General features: G+C 46.6%; 2 protein-coding genes across 2 annotated transcripts; one reads left to right on the top strand and one right to left on the bottom strand.

The window, feature by feature from the left end:
• The first annotated feature begins 1,638 nt into the window (after window positions 1–1,638).
• Window positions 1,639–4,923, top strand: LOC146180400 (uncharacterized). The gene is made up of 5 exons (XM_084580382.1): window positions 1,639–1,722; window positions 2,103–2,156; window positions 2,342–2,407; window positions 3,901–4,645; window positions 4,706–4,923. The coding sequence occupies exons 1-5, from the start codon at window positions 1,639–1,641 to the stop codon at window positions 4,921–4,923; spliced, it is 1,167 nt and encodes a 388-aa protein (XP_084436508.1).
• A 1,124-nt stretch (window positions 4,924–6,047) lies between these two features.
• LOC146180399 (uncharacterized) lies at window positions 6,048–8,645 on the bottom strand. Its single transcript, XM_084580381.1, has 3 exons — window positions 8,564–8,645; window positions 7,157–7,783; window positions 6,048–6,883 (listed from the first exon to the last, which is right to left on the bottom strand). The coding sequence occupies exons 1-3, from the start codon at window positions 8,643–8,645 to the stop codon at window positions 6,048–6,050; spliced, it is 1,545 nt and encodes a 514-aa protein (XP_084436507.1).
• Between the last annotated feature and the right edge of the window lie 10,105 nt (window positions 8,646–18,750).

Here is an 18,750-nt window from a genome sequence, read left to right as displayed (position 1 = left end):
TAAAATCTTTTCACAGACCGGGCACTAACCTTTCTGTACCGAAGCCGCAGCAGATGTGCCAGGGTTGTTCATGGCGCGCACACCAGTCAGTTCGATCGCACCCGTCCGTGCAACAGGCACAGTCTCGTTTACTACAACAAAAGCCACGGCACCAAACCGCCGCCGCGGCACCGGCGGCATCCCCAAGCAGGGTGGGTGGCTATGGGTGGCCCGCCGGCACGCCGTGCCCTCAACTAGGGACAATCCGACCTAGGGATTGCTAGGGATTCAGGGCGGCTGTCCAGCAAAAATCCAGGCAACACTGGCATTATTCATGCGAGTTTTAGCCGCTCCCCTTTCCAACAAGGTAGGCGCCATCTTTCGACAGAAGCCTCAAACCAGGGGGCAGAAGCCAAAGCTAGCTTGCTGGTAGCGAGAGTACCAAGCATTTCAGTGTTGCCCATTCCCTCTGGACTGCTTGTTGACTGCTTGGACTGCTGCGCTGTATACGCGATAGTTGTGTGCGATTGTTTTTTTGCGGTGATTCCCGCTAATTTCGATGGCCGGCTGTTACCGGTCGTCATCTGGACAACACTGTGCTGTTTACGCGTGTACGAGCAACCAGAAAAAAAGATATGCGGCAAGAAAAGTGCACTGCGCAACTCACGGCGTTGTGCAAGAAGTCTGCGGGTGCAACATGTTTTTATTGCACAGATTTCCGGCAGACCCTGGCTTGAGACAGCGCTGGATAACTGCAGTGAATCGCAAGGATTTTGTGCCCTCTGAGTCGTCGCGCATATGCTCGCTTCATTTTGTTGACGGCAAGCGAACGGAAAAAAATCCGGAACCCATGCTTCGCCTTGGGTACAACAGGAAGGTAAGGGCGTGTAACGAGCGCAAAACAGCTCTTCGCAAAATGCCATGAATGTCTTAATTGTTACAGGTTGTGGAAGGAATACGACGCATAATGAAGCATGACACAGTTGTGTCCGAAAAGGTTCGTTAAGAAACAATGTGCAAAGCGGCGTTACTAAAAGAATGGTTGTTTTTCAGCGAGCGAAGGGGGATGTTTCTGTGGGATCTGCTTCCATCCAGAGTGCCTCCCAGTCATGTGTGCGGGAAGCAGCGAATAGTTTTGACTAGGGAAGAGCCTCAATCAACGGTAAGACGTTTGTATTTTTTTTTATTCACTTAGGCTTTTTTTTTTTGCCCGAGAGGAGACGTGGCCCAGTGAGCTGATATTGCTTTAATCGCACTTGCAGTCTGGCACGGACTCTAATGTTGCGTTGCAAGCGCTCTGCGATGCCGCCATGGTAATGGTAGGTGTTATTTTCCTTGTATTAAATATGCTCTGTGTTCGATTGTCTGAGGGCTGGGTTGACCAGTGAAACTGAATGGCTAAATCCTAAACACTACGTTCCGCGCGAATTTGGAGGCTTACACCCAATCTTCCATTTCCGCAGAATTTCTATTATCGCTCGTGCGGTGTGTGCGAAAATGATGCTGCTTAAAAGAAATTATTCCCTGCGTCTAAGTACATGACATTCCTAGCTCCAAATGAACCACTACTCCGATAATGTGGAAAGAAGAGGTTTTCCTATGTCAAAGCACCACACTTTTCTGCCATGTACTTCTACATATATGTTCATTTCTAGGAGCATGGCTCACCTTATCATATATTTACAGGCATCTGAAGACGAAACCACAATTCAGCAAATACAGGAAATTCAGGAATCTGAGACGGTGAGTAAGCAGTTGTGGCTTACCCCCATTTCTGTGATGGCTTCAGTTGTGTTGTTGCACTGAGTTGCCTATTGAGCAAGCTGTCTTTGTGCTGCATAATTGGGACGTCTTGAATCGAGTAACGACAGTGTGAAAAATTTTATTTCAGGCAAAACAGAAAATGTTGGAAGACACTGCTGGCAGCAGCGGTGAGGCAAGCTCCGATATGCAGTATACAGTAAGTACCAGAACACTTATGTAATAGCTGCCTAAGGAACTGTTGTGGCTATAATGTTAAAATAATTATACGCCTGTTGTATCTATAAAATGCTGCAGTTTTAACTATGCTTAGGCAGGAGGGTGCCTCTTTGGCTTGTGCTTAATTTATGCAGACAATGCAGGTTACTGCTTCCTGTAACATGGAGGGAGGCCACCAGAAGCAGACTACAGACATGGTAAGTTGGGCAATAACTTTATCATAGATTTCCTATGAGCCCTGCTAGCAGCCATAAAATGTCTTATTAAAACGAGGTTATGATGTCCTATCGGTTCACTGGATGAATATGTGTGAAACATCACTGTTCAGCTTAAACAGCTTTTTAGTGCGCACTCAGTCTCACAGGTTGCTGTTCTGTTACAGGCAACACAGACCGGTGTACTATCTCTCCAAGAATTGGAAGATTACCAGTGGCAGTGTGCTGACATGGTAAGTTCAGCAATGTTTATAGTGCGTAATGTTCAGGTGTTCTTCGCAATCTTGTTACTGGGCAATGAAGCATGGATATGAATGCACAAGCAAAGTGTGTAGCAGTGTGTGTGCACCATACTGTGCAGTCACAAGTGGCAGTTTTATTTCAGGCAACACAGACAACACCATCACATCCTAACTTGGACCGTGGCACAGACCTTCTGCACAGTTATACAGATGCGGTATGTTTATCAGGAATGCATGTTTCTCATATAAATTGCAAATATGGCTGTGTATAACAGTTCTCACATTGATTCAACTGAAAAAAAAAAGAGAACATGCCAGCACTAACGTCCACCCTGATTACCGTTTCAATTTGAGACAATGCCGAAGGCATACCGCTAGTGTAGCCAAGAGGGAAGCTGATTCAACTGAAAAAAAAAAGATCACGCCAGCACCGTCCTCCCTAATTACTTTTAGATGCCAAAGGCTGTGGATACCACTGGTGTAGCCAAGAGAGAAGCTGATTCAACTAAAAAAAAAAAAAACACCCCAGCGCCAACGTCCACCCTGATTACTTTGAGATGACAAAGGCTGTGGATACCACTGGTGTAGCCAAGAGGGAACCTGTCAGCTAATTTATGCGGCATGCAAAATAGTAGCTGCATCATAGCTGCCAACCTTTCTGATGGCTCTGAAAAATGGAAGGCTACCAGAGTGCACATCATGCAAGCTTAATTGGGCACAGCAGCACTGGTTAAATGTCAGATACACTTTGTGCTGGCCTGTCATTGAGTAAATCATGGTGAACGTTTAGTTGTGTTGTGTTAAACAGTGGTTCTAGAGTGTGAGGCAGACTGGTCATTGCACATAACCATATTTTTTTCACAAGTTAAACGGGGCAGCATTATGTGCAACTTTAGAAAGGCTGCACTTACACAGAATGTTTTCTTGCAATAGCATAAATCCTTAACACGCATCCTTTATTTCAGTTAGCGGAAGCTACGGGGACCCGCTCACTAATGAGCAATAGGAATGTGAACCTCTGGCTTTTCTGGCTGTGTTTTAGCAACAAACACTGCTTGCTTGGTAGGACATTCAAGTGCTGCTGTTTTATTTCAGGCAACACAGACACCAGCAAGCTCAGACCCATGTGCCGAGATAGGTGCGTTAAGTGGGTTTTACGCTGACTTTAGCACAAGCCGTGGCAGTGATAGAAATAAGTTTATTAACAGACATGATAAAGCATGTCCCAAGTGCCTGCTGCATGCATATTTTCACCATAAGAGGTGAAATCTCAACTTTTACTGAGCTAGCCTTATATTCAAGCAATTATGATGGCAGAGTTCAGAATGAAGCCTTGGAACGGAACATTTTCAAGATCATTTGAGGGGCTGAATGCTCTTACATCCAAAGATAATGAGATATTACTGAGCAGGTGCTTACTGGAAGGTCAGCATAGCTATAAAGAATGCATCTTTTGATGCACTGCTTCTCCTGTTTTTCTATAGGTGTCAACGGACAATGTGGCCTCATCAGAACACAGAGCTCACGAAGACCATCCCTATGCACAAATTATTCCAAACTGTGTGCAGAGAAGCTCGTATGTTAGCACATTGTCAGGGAATGACATTACATTTTACACAGGTTTACTACAGCCAGCTTTCGACGGACTCGCAAAAGTAGTGTATGCACTAGCCAATAAGACTAGCAACCTCTCAACTGAGGACCAACTTTTGATGTGCCTCATGAGGCTTCGCCTTGGCCTTTTGTATGGCCATTTGGCACGACTTTTTAAGGTGGCCGTTTCAAGTGTAGGCAATTATATCAGTCGCATGCTTAAGCTTCTTTGCAATATAATGAAAAGGTCAGTTGTTTGGATACCGAGGAGCGAAATAAGGAACAGCATGCCAGTGTCTTTCATTGAGAATGGTTACGAGAGAACTACCTGCATACTGGACTGCACAGAAGTGGCTCTACAGCGAGCCAAGAAGCTCATGGCCAGAGCACAAACATACAGCAGCTACAAGGCACGGAACACAGTGAAGTTCCTTGTTGCCATTGCTCCTAATGGGTGCATTATGTTTGTGTCAAAAGCTTATGGCGGACGCGCTTCTGACAAGTTTATAACAAGAGACAGCCATGTTGGAGATTACCTTCTGCCTGGGGACGAGATTATGGCAGACAGAGGGTTTACCCTTGATGAAGAGCTCGAAGTTCAAGGGATACGCCTAAACACACCAGCGTTCACAAAAGGTATGTGTTCGCCAACTGCTGTATGTAGTTCCATACACAATGTTTCAAATGCCTTTGCAGGTCGAAAGCAGCTTACAGAGAAGGAAGTGACCATGTCACGTCGCATCGCCTCTGTACGCATCCACGTGGAGCGAGCAATCAATCGCATAAAGACCTATAGAATTCTGAAGCAGGCTCTCCCCATCAAGTCAAAGAAGACTATCAGCGACATAATTTTTGTGTGTGCAGGGCTCTGCAACATGAAAGGGCATCTGATTAAGCCCCGAAGTGAAGCCTAAATGCAATTTCGCTTTTTCTGAAGCAGTGCAATAAAATCTGCAAAAGATATATCTTTTTGTCCATTTCATAAGTGGTGGATATCCACTGAGCATTTATGTAATACTTGAGTACTGGCCAGAAATGATCTGATTCCAGGCCAGTCTTTCAATGGGAATATGACCTACATATTATGTGGCCATACGCTTGCCTTCATCCTTTTCAACTTTCAACTTTTTCTGCTCCTCACACTTTAGAGACTCCATGCTTTGTGTAAAACAAACCCTTCTAACATGTCTTGCAAAAAAGATCAAATCTCCATCGCACCCCTTGTGTTCCTTCTAATAAGTTTACAGTACAGGTGTGGTAATGAGGTTTAATTTCCCAAAGCGACATTGGCTATGGGGAGGCTAAATCAATTTAGACCATTTCGGGTTCTTTGCCCCGCAGGGGTGGCGCAGTGGTTACGGCGCTCGACTAATGTTCTCAAGGATGAGGGATCGAATCCCTCGGCGGCCGCTTTTCGATGAAGGCGAAAGGCAAAGCGCCCGTGTGCTGTGCGATGTCAATGCATGTTAAAGAACCCCAGGTGGTCGAAATTTCCGAAGTCCTCCACTACGGTGTCTCTCATAGCCTGAGTTGCTTCGGGACGTCGAACCTCGCAAACCAAACCATTTAGGGTTCTTTAACATGCATTGATGTGCACAGTACTTTATAACAATTTTCTACCTAGGCTGAATACTGGCTACGAGTTGCTAACATGGTGTATTTGTTGACATTTCTCACTAGGCCCTTTTCAGTGCTCCAACATTACCAGTCATACAAAAGTTGTACTCCTGAGGCAAAATTTACGCCACTGTGTGCACATGACATACCAAACTCGTATTTAGCAAAACAAAATTGGGAATTAAAGCATCTACACAATACAGTACAGCCATCATTAGCAGTTCAAAGAAGACATGGAATCACAAATGATACCTGTGGCATTACAAAAACTATCTCTGTCAAGGGCAAGTGCTAAAATATACATGCAGGGCATAGTAACTTCTATATAGCTGAATTTTAAAGCAATACATGTTTTCAGCGTTCAATACAATCAAGTAAAATTGCCATGAAGCAAGGGTACTGAACTTTGCCAGGTAGTAAACTACATCGAACAGATCTGGTCATACCTGTCGAGAATATCTAATTTTCCCTCAATGGCCAGGTCTGAGAGACGGGGAAGGAGTTCACAAAAATAAAACTTCTTGAGCCGTGCGAGGTTACTTTCAATGTAATTGGAATTGAAAGGCACCTCTACAATCACGTCACTCTCCACACTCCAGACATAAAAAAAACACGTGTTCTTTTTGGTGCACAACATCTGGAACTGAACTTGGCTGTAATAGCCATTAGGTCCATTTTCGGCTAGAAAGAGATTACCTGCCTCATCTCTGCGTACATCATATTTTCCACTGTTAATTACAGGCATACAATCAAGCACATTCGGACACTTGATTTCGACAATTGCGTTTTCGCTTTCAATTACACCATCAGGTGAGGCAGAAAGCCACGGGAAGTCTGTATTTACCACTGTTCCTGTGTTCTTTACAGAAAACTGTGTCTGGCTGGCAAACTGCTTAAAAGCAACAGGCTCCATCTTTTTTCCATGCTTTGTTGCCGCATTGCCTGAGAATGTTGGATTTATCATCCGCTCGGCTGCCTTGTCACAATTTGTTGAATCCCTTTTTGGGACTTTTTGTATGTTTGAAGCAGTCAAGCGCAGCTTACGCGAGAAATGCCATAGCGGAGTTGTCTCACTCACAGTCTCCGACTCCAGAGCACTAGCTGCTACAGATGAGACCGCCACATACTTGTCATAAAAAAATCTACACTGCATGCAGCTGTCATTGGTTTGGTCGCCGTGTGTAGGCGGCTTCATGAGCTTTGGTGGAGACTTCCGCTGCCTCACCGGCGCATGTAGTGTCTCGTACAGAATGGTGCCTGCATAAAACAAATGGAGCTTTAGGAATGAAACGCTTCATACACATCTGATTCATGCAGAAATGTGCCTGGGACGTCAACACTACAAAAAAAGGCGGCAATCTGCAATAATGCACCAGATCTAACACTGTTTAGGTAACGCTTGTACAAGCACCCAGTGCGACCCTGTTTCTGCAGTTAAATGTACTATTGCTTGCAAAATGGAGTTACAGTAGAAGCATATTTTGCTGATCTTATGTTGCAAAAGCATAAATAAGACATTTCCTCAAGTACCTGGAAGGGTGAAGAGGTCGGCATACGGTGCTTCTTCGTGCATCTTTATGATCTCTTTTTTCGTCCTGGGCATGAACAGTGGTCTAGGGCGTTTCCTTGGTGAACCATCCACAATCACCTTCTGCACCTTGAAGTTGATGTCTTCAAGTACGGCTGGCTCCACATTTCTTTTAGTTCCGCTATTCCATTGTGCAGCCTTATCAGTGCAAGAGGCACCTGTCAGTCCTCTCGAAACGGCCATCTGTACTTTCCATAGTACAGCACCTACATGGCTGCATGCTTTGCCGTTGCCCGCCATACACGTGCAGCCTGCGGTTACTACCTCCCCTGTTGCTTTTACGCATACCCAAGCATTCCTTGGTGCAGCATTTACGGACTGCGATGGACACACTGCCCCTTTAATGTAGCACAGATCCGCAGATATTTTGTGCACATACACTTTCCCCACCCATCCGCTCTGAACATAATTGTACGACTCTAGGGACCTAAAGCTTTTCATTGCCTGCAGGTCACAAGCTTTAGAGTTCAGCAGGTAGTACACAATGTCTGGGCCACTGATGGATGGCCACTCTCGGGTATCATCTATCCAGGCTGTGATGCTGTCTGGGTGGGGGTAGGTGCCGCTGTCTGTAAGCAAGACAACGAAATATAAACAAAAATCTGCACTTGGCTTATTGAGTACACAGTGCTTAGAAAAGCGCGGCAAAAGCAATCCGGAGCGCGGACAACTCGCGACGACACTTTCAGTGGTGAACCCGTTTACTTGAGCACTAACGTTGATCGTTATTCAATACCATTCTACATAAAGATCCCCCTAGCAATAGATTTACGGTAAGTAGAAAAAAAAGTTTCCTTATTCCGCATTTCATTTCTTCGCTTCGCTAAAACCACTTGGCCTCGGTCGTATAAAAAAGTTCGACAGTACAGCTTACTTAGCGCAAAGCATCGTACTATGGCTCAGCTTATAAGCTCGCAACAGCGATCTAACATGCCCTCTCAGATTATAACTAAAAGTTGCAATACATATTATAGCACATACTGACATCGGCTCTCGATTACACTCCAGAGCGGGGAAAGCCTCATTGCGAGCTGGCTCTCCGCGACGGGCACACCGAACATTTTAAGTTGCTGGGAGCGCGTTCAGTCAAATGCAGTCGCTTACATAACTTCGAAAGAGACGCTTACATAACTTCGAAAGAGACGCTTACATAACTTCGAAAGAGAACCGCGCAGGCAACAACCAGTTGATGTATCTAACGTCGAGATCACTACGATTCTTCAGCCTCCGTATGCGATACAAAGCAAGGTGAAAACCGATGCGCCCGGCCTGTATCAAGTAGGCAGGAGTAAGAAATGATGCTGAGTGAATAGTTGAAGAGCTCATGATTAAGTAAACCGTGGTCTTACCTCCAATGTCAAGAAGTTTGGCTTGCTGGGAACCCGTCGAGCACGACGGCGTCGCGCCGACGGCTGAGTGCGTCGATGCCATCGGGCGATCGCCCACAGTGAAATGGAAGACAAATGAGCGCAAAGTCGCCTCAAGTCTCAAGATACGATTCCGTCGCGAAACTGAGGCGAAAACACCACTCCAAAAAGTAAACACACGAGAAGCACACACACGGACAACATGGTCAGCTAGCAGGCTAGCAGTCCAAGATGGCGTCGCCGCTAGGCGTCGCCCTCCTTGTTGCTGGTCGCGCGGGGGCTGTAAAAATGGAGGCGCCTAGGAGAGCCTTGTTGGAAAGGTGTTAATTGTTTCGGCTTCACCACCGCACAGCCGACACAGTGTGCACGAGATCGTTCCGTCGTACCGGCTTCGGTATGCCAGCGTTCTGAGAGCTCCCGCTCTGGACTCAAAGAACAGGGCGCTGCCGACGCTGTTGTCATATAGATTGTCCTGCCCGATGCTGTGCTTGTAGCTCCTGTATACAGTCAGGGTGGCCTTTTCTTCCATGCTTGCGCCCCACAGAACGCGTTCAGCCTCGGCTACCCGTTCGCGCACCTCGGCAGCCCATTTGCCTGCCGTGTCTGCAGCGATGGGATTCTTGAAAAACCCGAACCTTTTTTCTAGTTGGTAGACTCGGGCCGTCCAGCTCGTCCTGAGGCAGATCGCCATGAGGTAGTCAAATACACGACGTGCCCATCGCTCGCGCGCCATAAACAGAAGTCGGCCGCGATACCGTAGCTTGCTGGAGGCTTCGCGGGCTTCGAAGCTAGACCATCCTAGGTCCCCCTGCAGGGCCTCATTGGCAACCCTTCCATGGCAGCCAAATGCGATGCGCCCGACCTCCCGCTGACGGCGCTCCAGCCAAGCGCGCGTTGTCGCTGACAGGCAGACAACCGCATTGCAGAATGTCAGCCCGGGAACATGCATCTGCTTCCAAAGGTCCCGCACCATTATATAGCGGTTCCAGCCCCACAAATATCGCCTACGTAAGATCCCCTGGGCGCGAATGGCTGCTTGACGCACTGTCTCTTCATGGCGATGGTACATGTTGCCTGTTGAGCAGAATGTGATGCCCAGGTACCTGTATTCTGTAAGGACCTGCAGAATCTCCCCACCAAGCATCAACACTGCACCAGCGCTCTCTCCAGCAAACTGGACAACGGCTGTCTTCTTCGTGTTGAACCTTAGCCTAAGGCTACATATAGTCATATGGCAGATGTCCAGCAAGTCCTGCAGTTCCATCACTGACTCTGCCATGAGGACCATATCATCGGCCAAGGCCAGGCCCGGTAGTCGACGGTCTTGTTAGAACCCACATGTGGTATGCTGGAGCCGGAAACCAAGGCTTGACTCTATGAGGGCTCGCTCCACCCAGAATGCATAGATGATGTACAGCAGAGGTGACAGAGGGCACCCCTGCCGCAGGCCCTTGGTAACAGTCAGGCAGGGAGAGACGGTTTCTCCAAAGTGAACGGTGACTGTGTTCTGGATGTATAGGCGTTCTACTGTCAACAACAGCTCCCTCGGCATATCCAACTTGGCGAAACAGCTAAACAGCGATGCATGGGGGACACTGTCATAGGCTTTTTCGACATCCAGGAAACAACACAGAAGCAGTCGCCCCTCGCGTCAAGCAATCCCCACGCATTGTGCAAGGACAAAGACGTTGTCATCCAAGCGGCGACCAGGGCGGAAGCCGTTCTGCAGTTCCGTGAAAATCCCCTTGCCTTCCGCCCACGCACTCAGCCAGTTCTTCAGCACATGGGCAAAGAGACGATACACCACCTGTTAATCACTGTTAATGGGCGGTAATCGCATATGTTGCCTGGATCGCCTCCACGTTTAAGGATGAGCACAACCTTGCCCTGTCGCCATTCAGTAGGGATCGGTGCTCCCTGAATAACGTCCGTAAGGAATACAGCTAGCTACTCTTTTGCTTCGTCCCCTAGACTCTTAACCAGACGGGCTGGTAGGCCATCCGGACCAGTGGCCGTTTGCAGACTGATACCCTTTAGGGCGCGGTCTATTGCCAATTTACTGACAGCCCAGCGTGGGCCCATCTGGCTTGGGGTTCTCTGTGTCTCAGGTTCATTGGTAGTCGCTGAATCAGTTGTGAAGGAGTGGGGATCACTTGCCTCTGAATGCCCAAATACAGCAGCAAAGTGATGAGCAAGGTACTCAGCTGGTGAAGTCACTGGCTGATGCGTTGCAGGGTCAGTCAGCAGTGGCACAGGTGGGGCAGACCTGTCCAGAGACCTCACATACCACCAAAACTTTTCTGCCATACTCCTTCCCTCTTTTGACAGCAAGTGGATAGCGCGCAGGTTGTGGTCAGCTATTTTTGCTTGCACTAAGGCCTGGACCTTCCGCTTCAGCACTATATATAGGTCCCAAGCGGCAGTACCCACCTGACTGTCAGCTTCTTTCAGTGCTCTCCTATGCACACGATTGGCTTCCCGGCGCTCTTTCCAAGCAGCCTCGACCTCATCATCCCACCACGAGTTTATTGGGGCACGTGCACTCGGTCTGTCACGCACCATGTAATGTACTTCTCCACGACTGAAAACAGTGCCCCCATGAAGTCGTCATATGTCTGAGCTTGGCGCCTGAGTGAACTCTGTTCAAACTCCTCCATCACTGTGTCACTATAAGGTAAGTTCTGACCTTGACCTGTCGCTGCCTGACTGAGCTTCGCCAAGTGCAGGATCGACTGAAGTCAAGCAGCAGGCGGTTGTGGTCGCTCCCCACACTGCTGGCGCCCTCCTCGTCGATGGTGACTTTTTTCAACGCGGAGGTGAGGCCCGGGGAAAGTAAGGCATAGTCAATGGTCGTGGTACTGTCGCGAGCGCACCATGTGAACTGACCTTCGCATCGTGGGTGTAGGTTTGCGAGCTCAAGCTGCAGACCCTCAGCCAGTTGTATGAGGAGCTTGCCGTTCCCGTCCGTATACCCATCTAACTCATTTAGGTGCCCATTGAAGTCTCCTATTACTAACAGCTGCTTTCCTTCTGCCCAAGTGCATGCATCTTGGCAAATGCATTCCACAAGCTTCACATTTGCATCACAGTTCTGGTAAACTGAAAGGTAAACCACACATATTGCACTAGGCATACCCAATAAGTCTCCTGACATCCACAAGTGGTCGTTACAGGCACTAAAGTCCCATGCCTGCCAGCTCAAACACTGCTTCCAGAGGACACCAACTCCCCCACCTTTGCACATATTGTCCATTCTATTCTTTCCCACCCACATCCAGTCGTGATGGATGGGGGGCTCATCCATGTCGCGCAGGTGGGTCTCGACACATGCGAAAATCGACAGGTCATCAGTCGCGAGCGCCCTGTACACTTCAGCCCATTTCTGAGCACCACGGGCTCCATTGAGATTCAGATATCCCAACCTGAAACGGGGCCACTTCGGCCGATGCCCACGGTGAGTCCGGCGTGTCCTGGGGTCCTCTTCACAGCCGGCAGGTGCCTTATCACGGGGTGCGGGTGCTTGACCTCCATTTTCAACGCTGTCCACTCCCCGTCCTAGCAGACAGATGGTGCTGCGGGGGCTATGCTGAATGTCGGCCTTCTCCACCACTTGGGTTGGGCAGTCATGACCAATCAGTACGTTGGCCGGGCCTTGGCCAACGCCTTCTGCACAGAGACCTCGATTATGTATGCTAGGTCGTCCTGTCGTAGGTGCGACCAATGATCCTTCTGTTGCCTTGAGCGATGTCGTGCTGCCGCCGTGCCACCTATAGCAGCTTCAAATCTGCATGTCATTTGCTCCTATGTGTTTTCTCAGTGTATCTACCTTCTACCACACCCTTCTGTGTGTCATGCATGAGCACTCAGCCGCACACTCGCTTGTTCACTCCAAGAGTTGACCACCCTGCATATAGAATAACAGGTAACAGCTGTGATGTGATGGAGAGTTTTTATTCAAATAAATGCCATCCTACGAAAAAATACCAAAAAATGTATGGTGATGCGGGCATGATGTCGTGATATTTGGAGTGTGTTTGACAATAAGGAATATTGTGCCAGCCATATTCTTTTTGTGCTGTGATTCCGGCATTTTATAGACTGCCTTCTGCTTGCTGTATCTGACATTCCTTTTGACAAGTGTGTAAAAACTAGGAAGAGATGCCATTTACATGGCACTTCTTATAGTTACTCCATCTCCATGTAAAAGCCTTGATGCCAGTAGTACATCCAGTGGCTCATTAGAACACCATGCAGACACACTGAGGGGAGTGTCCGGGCACAGAATTTATCTGCATTTTATTCCTGACATGCAGCAAATATTAGACTGATTACGCGGCCTTTCTGCGAATCTTAAGGATCGGAATGCAAGGCCTTGCAGGTTGCAATCTATGAGAGTGGGGCGGAAAGCGAGCACACGCCTTCCACGCGGGTGAATGGAAGCAGCAGACGCGGAGCAGTGAGGTGGTGGCAACCCCACCTAGGTGTGGAAAGGGTTGAAAGGCCATAAAAAGCGTGCTCTCCCTCGAGACGGGTCGTGCAACAGACCACTCATTTCATACAAGGAGCAGCTCCTAGATGGCAGGGTACAAATTCTGTACACAGAGGCGCAACTGGTTATTAGATCTCTACATTCCGCAAGTATATCCTAGATAGTTGCAACTCCTTTGGTTGGCTCATACACAAACCAGATTGTCTTTGTTTTTTTGTAGCTGAGCAACCTGCATTCATTAAAAGAAACACTGCACTCTTCAGGGGGGGTTTATTTTCTTTAGAATGCCTCTGTAGAAAGCCAAGTCTAAAGCTCGTTATTCCACTTTGCCAGTGCTAACAGCTGGATCATACTCAAGAAAAGCAGGCTCCTTTCCAGTGCCTTCCTTGAGTCATTAGGCCACCCTGAATGATTTCACACAAGCTGCCACAACAGCCTCTCTTTTGGAAATTAGCAAGTGCCGTTCAGAAAGTGGCTCAAACACTGCGGATAAATGCAGCAAATGAAAACAAGGTGCTCTCACTCACAATTACTTATCAGCATTGGCAGAAGGAACTGAAAACAAAACTCTACCAGCAGAGCTTTGTAGTAGTTGAGCCGGACACCAGGGAGCAACATGATGCCATTAGAGATGTATGTAGTGGGCGCCAAACAAGCCACGCTTTTCACACTGCACACTCCTCGTGTGTGGTCGACTTGCCAATACATGGTGTCAAAAGTAACAAAGATACCAGTGACATAAATGGACTGAAAACAGTGGAACCACCCCGGAACCGACGGTGGCAAGAAGCAGCACAAAAAAAGGCACTGCTATTGCATGTGGCTGGTGAAGAAGCCTTCAAAATATACAACACATTCGGAGTGGAAGGCCAGCCTAAGAGTAATGAGCGAAAGCTCCATTGTGTCAATTTATTTTTGCAACGCTTTTGCAGTTGCTGACTTCGCCTGCTTCAAAAACTTCTCTGTGTAGGCTTGCTCAAAGCAGGTGCGGCTCTGGTGTCCTTTCACCATCAGCAGACTTTCTAGAGTTTTCTCGGAAACAAATGAGCAAAACTCCGAGTTTTGTGATATACGCATATGATGTCACGATTTGGTCTGTTCATAAACAACTTGAGAGACAGAATCGGTATCTGCAAGAGGCTTTAAATACCATAGATGAGCACGTCCAAGATGCAGGTCTAGAATTATCACCTCAAAAGTCCAGTTACATTCATGTTGCCAACAAGAATGGAAGAAAACAATTGGCAACATAAAGAGTCACCCTAAAGATTGGAAATCAGGCATTGGAAGAGGTGGATGAGTTGAGAGTTCTTGGCCTAGAAATTCACAAATCCAGCAAAGGAACACAATGACTTCATAAGGTGAAAAAAGTAGCTGCAACTTCCTTAAACTTGATAAAACGCATTTCGTCTAGGGGAGGAGGAGCTCGAGCGGACATGGCAAGACGTCTTGTACAATTGGTGTTACAACCGAGGATACTATACCAGGCCCAATTCCAAAGACTCACGAGGCAACAGTGGGTGAAATTGGAAACAACAAATAGAAACGAAATGCGCACTATCACGGCTTTACCAAAACTTACCCCTATCCCTATTCTCCAAGAGTTTGCACAGATAAATACGTTGACAGAATTAATTACACAACGAGAGGCAACAAGGGATATGAAGCGAAAGTATGTTACGCCCATAGCATCCTTGTACAACGAAGTGGCAGTTCAAACACCACCAATGGCTGACCGTGGGAATTCACGACTGTTACGACAAACAAGACCACTCGGCTTCGTCGCAAAGAAAAGCTGGCATCTCGACCTCTGGTTGATGCACTTCCAGGTACCTGCATTGCATATACGGACGCATCAATTAAAGAAAATGTCAGTAGAACAGCAGCTACTAGTCCAACACACAGCGAACTAAAGGTAAATAAAGAATATGTTTCAGAATACCCGGACCCGCTTGTGATGGAACTCTATACAATCCGCGATGCTATGGAGGCCATAAATGAAATAGGTTCCATAATAGAAGCCCACATCTATGCAGACTCCTTAGCCTCCATAAAACAACTGAAGAAAGTGACAAAGACGCTATGTGTTACCCAGGAAATCCACGCACTCAATAAAAAAACAAAGATAAGCATCCAGATACATTGGACAAAGACGACGCTGAGAACGCTGAGCAGAGAAAAGCTGACCACCTCACACACGAAGTTCCAAACACTAATGCGCCCCCCACCAGGCTCCCTTTCGACGCCCGCTCCGCTGTTCCCATCTCAGCATCCTCTTTAAGCAAAAGTACACGTGCCCTCATTCCACGTGTACATTCCCACTCCCTCCTAACTTAACGAGGTTGGAGGAGGCTTCCCTTAGAATGATAAGAGCTGGGGCGGCCCTTACCCCGTCGGTAAAATGCCGATGGGAATCACAAGCAGACACCGGACCAACCACATGCCCGAAGTGTTCCACACCAGCTGCAGAAGTGGATGTTCGCCACCTACTATGGACTTCTGCAGGGACAAGGGCATCAAGGACACAGATTCTGCGTGAAGTGGGACTAGCCACAACAAGGGAAAAGGACTTTTCTAAATGGCTCATGGACAACGCTAAGAGCGGGAGCCTGCTCCGGTTCCTCACGGAAAACCATTTACATGAGTTTCTATAATATGCCTTATGGCAAGCTTGCATAAAAAACCACCAAAGTTGTCCAAACACGTGAACAAAGGAACAGCCACTAGCCTGGCGGAGGCGGTATAAAGTTTTGGATATGGATTCGTGTTCTCCCGAGTAGACGATAGACGTCACTACAACGTTTGCAGCTGCCGATTATAATATCACAAATATGTATTGCCCTCTCGTGGCCGCCAAAGGTACCATAATAGTGTTAACATGACCTCCGAGATTACCCTTCCGCGTGTGTGGTGTTATCTCGGAGGCCATGATGTTAATAAATGACCGCACGCTATCCGCTATCCACACCATGACATTTTTCATAAAAGGAGAATCAAATGAAGCCCACAGGATTACACAAACTGCTTTGCATAAAGCCAGTTATTTCTAAAGAAGATCAATCAGGAACATGTATTGACAGCACAAATACATCAAAGTGCGTCAACCTCTACATTCACGGAAGGATGTGAATTCTACAACAAGAAGGTACACATGATAATCCTTTATTACACCCAATATATCCCAGAGTACACCTCTAGCACCTGAAACATCTCTATGTGCAGGAGCCACTGACCAACTTCCGGGGAAATCATGCTATCCACACCATGACATTTTCCATAAAAGGAGAATCAAATGAAGCCCACAATATTACACAAACTGCATTACATGAAGTCGGTTATTTCTAAACAAGATCAATCAGGAACATGTATTTACAGCACAAATACTAAATGAAAGCTTGTCAACCTCGTGATTTACACAAGGATGTGAATTTTACAAGGAGGTACACATGACAATCCTTTGATACACCCAATATATTCCCAGAGTACACCTCTAGTACCTCAAACATCTCTATCTGCAAGAAAAACTCCCAACTCAATAACCATGTGCTCAGTAATCCAGCCAAAAACCAAAAGAAGTGGCCATGATTAAAAACAAAGAATATAAACTTTCACTTAAGAAATTTTATTCACAATAATTTTGGTGGTAACTATACAAATTCAATACTACTCAGAATCTCGTGTCAGTTGAAATGGCAGAGAATGGACCCTAGGGGACAATGATGAGAAAAGATGCCATGCACATTTGTTGAATATTTAAACATTAGTGGCATTTAAAGAGTTTTACATAGCTCCCTTTACAAACAAGATGAAACAACACAGGAGAATAAAAAAACAATGAAGCACGTACTTTTGTATGGCTAAACGGTCAGCTGGACAAGGTAAGATATGCATCACAATTCTTAAAATTAAAAATATTCCATCATATCAACTAGATGGAAATAAGCAGCCCCCATTTGGAGAGTACCAACACAAACAGAAAAAGAGAACTGTAAATTCACATCACAACCGTCATAGAAAAAAGAACCTACTGATGGCAACTGAGGAACAGCAAGCCATTTTTTTGTAAGGATCAACTTCCGAGATTCAAAATGTAGAAGTCATAACCACTATTTGTGCTTCAGAAAAAGAATGGCTAAGACAGTAGAGCAAAAGCAATTCGTTATAATATAAAAACATGACATCAAAAAAAAAGCACACGTTTGTAGTCAATTCACTTCATCTCTACCACTGTTCTTGAGCAGAGAACTAATGCTCTTAAAAACAACATGAAGAGACATCTCGCAAATGTTTTACAAATGAGACACAAGCATAAGGTACAAAAACACTGTCTTCTTTAGCTTTCAGGAACTATTGGAAGGAACAAACCTCCGAACAAAAAATTGCAGCTAAACTGGGAAACATACAATGTAAAATGGCTGCCCGATTCTGATGTAGCCGACAAGCTGCCCTGCCCAGGACACCCAGGAGGGCAGCTCTTGACTTATAGAGTGTCCTCAGTTGTTGTGAATAAAGCGGACAGGTCTAAAGGGGCATGAAACTAGATCAGGTGCCTGGAAACTGCAAACTAAAAACAATATTCAACATAAGCTTTGTGACGGTCACTAGCAAAGACTTACGACCGTAGTGATGCATAGTAGAAACTTAGGGGGAGATTTTCAATGAGACCTCAGCTGACATGAAACCAGCATGCTCGAGAGAGATTTGTCCACATCCTTAAAAAACACGAACTAGACAACAAGCAGGAAAACTAATCCTAAATGCACTGTGTTCTTTTCTTCTTCCTTTCTGTAACGATGAATACCAGCTTAGCCAACCTTTCAAATCAATATATTAAGGGTTCTGCCAGCGTTATACACTGATTTAAAGGTTATACACTTTCTGTAATACCTTTCTGTAACGATGAATACCAGCTTAGCCAACCTTTCAAATCAGTATATTTAGGGTTCTGCCAAGGTTATACACCGATTTAAAAAAGCTGCTGCACAGTTCACAAAATGATGTCTTCTAATGACATGTCACCTTTATAAACTTTGAATACAGTCAAACCTTGATATATCGAACAGCGCGGTGATTGCAAAATAGTTCGATATAGCCGGAATTCGATATACAAAATCACGTAGAAAACGCGTCAAAAACTAGTACAAATCAATCAATGAACCAATCGTGGCACAGTGGCACAATAAATACTCACTTGAAGTTTCAAACAAAGTATTTATTCCTTTGGCTAAAGTACTGTAGCAGCGTAGCTTGCTTCAAATTGGCAACCGCGTGCTTAACCACGGCGTCCTCAACATAGTCTAAATGGTCCACAAGCGATAGTCCAGCGCCTTCTATTGCGCCGCAGTAGCGGCGTTCAAGGTCCAAAGCAGCTACAGCCTCAGTTGCAGTCGGGAGCGGGGCAGCGCTTACGGGATCAACCTCGGCAGCGTCTTCGTTTGGCCGCTCAGCAGTAACTTCTGCCGCAATCTCTACATCTGTCAACTCCGCCACTGTTCCGGTGATGTCATCACCGCCAGCGAAGTCATCAATGCACATGCTGTGTGGCTCAGCACCGACAAAGCGCTCCAACTGGCTCCAGGTTTCTTCGAGCTGGCATTCTTCCTCTGTGCCGTCGTCCAACGCTGATTCTTCAGTTGCTTGCTTGGAAGCTTCTTCAATGCGGCTTACAAAACCCGCATGC

This window comes from Amblyomma maculatum, chromosome 9 (genome assembly GCF_055883805.1).
Source record: "Amblyomma maculatum isolate TAMU_Amacu chromosome 9, ASM5588380v1, whole genome shotgun sequence".
Classification (NCBI taxonomy): Eukaryota; Metazoa; Arthropoda; class Arachnida; order Ixodida; family Ixodidae; genus Amblyomma; species Amblyomma maculatum.
Note: the sequence above shows the minus strand (reverse complement) of the source record. Positions and strands in the feature narration are given on the sequence as shown.

Coding starts and splice junctions, on each gene's coding strand:
- LOC146180399 (XM_084580381.1), bottom strand. CDS start 8,645: ATGGCATCGACGCACTCAGCCGTCGGCGCGACGCCGTCGTGCTCGACG. Junction 7,784..8,563: donor CAAACTTCTTGACATTGGAG/GTAAGACCACGG, acceptor TCTTGCTTACAG/ACAGCGGCACCTACCCCCAC. Junction 6,884..7,156: donor CGACCTCTTCACCCTTCCAG/GTACTTGAGGAA, acceptor TGTTTTATGCAG/GCACCATTCTGTACGAGACA.
- LOC146180400 (XM_084580382.1), top strand. CDS start 1,639: ATGGCTCACCTTATCATATATTTACAGGCATCTGAAGACGAAACCACA. Junction 1,723..2,102: donor AAATTCAGGAATCTGAGACG/GTGAGTAAGCAG, acceptor CAGACAATGCAG/GTTACTGCTTCCTGTAACAT. Junction 2,408..3,900: donor AGTGGCAGTGTGCTGACATG/GTAAGTTCAGCA, acceptor GTTTTTCTATAG/GTGTCAACGGACAATGTGGC.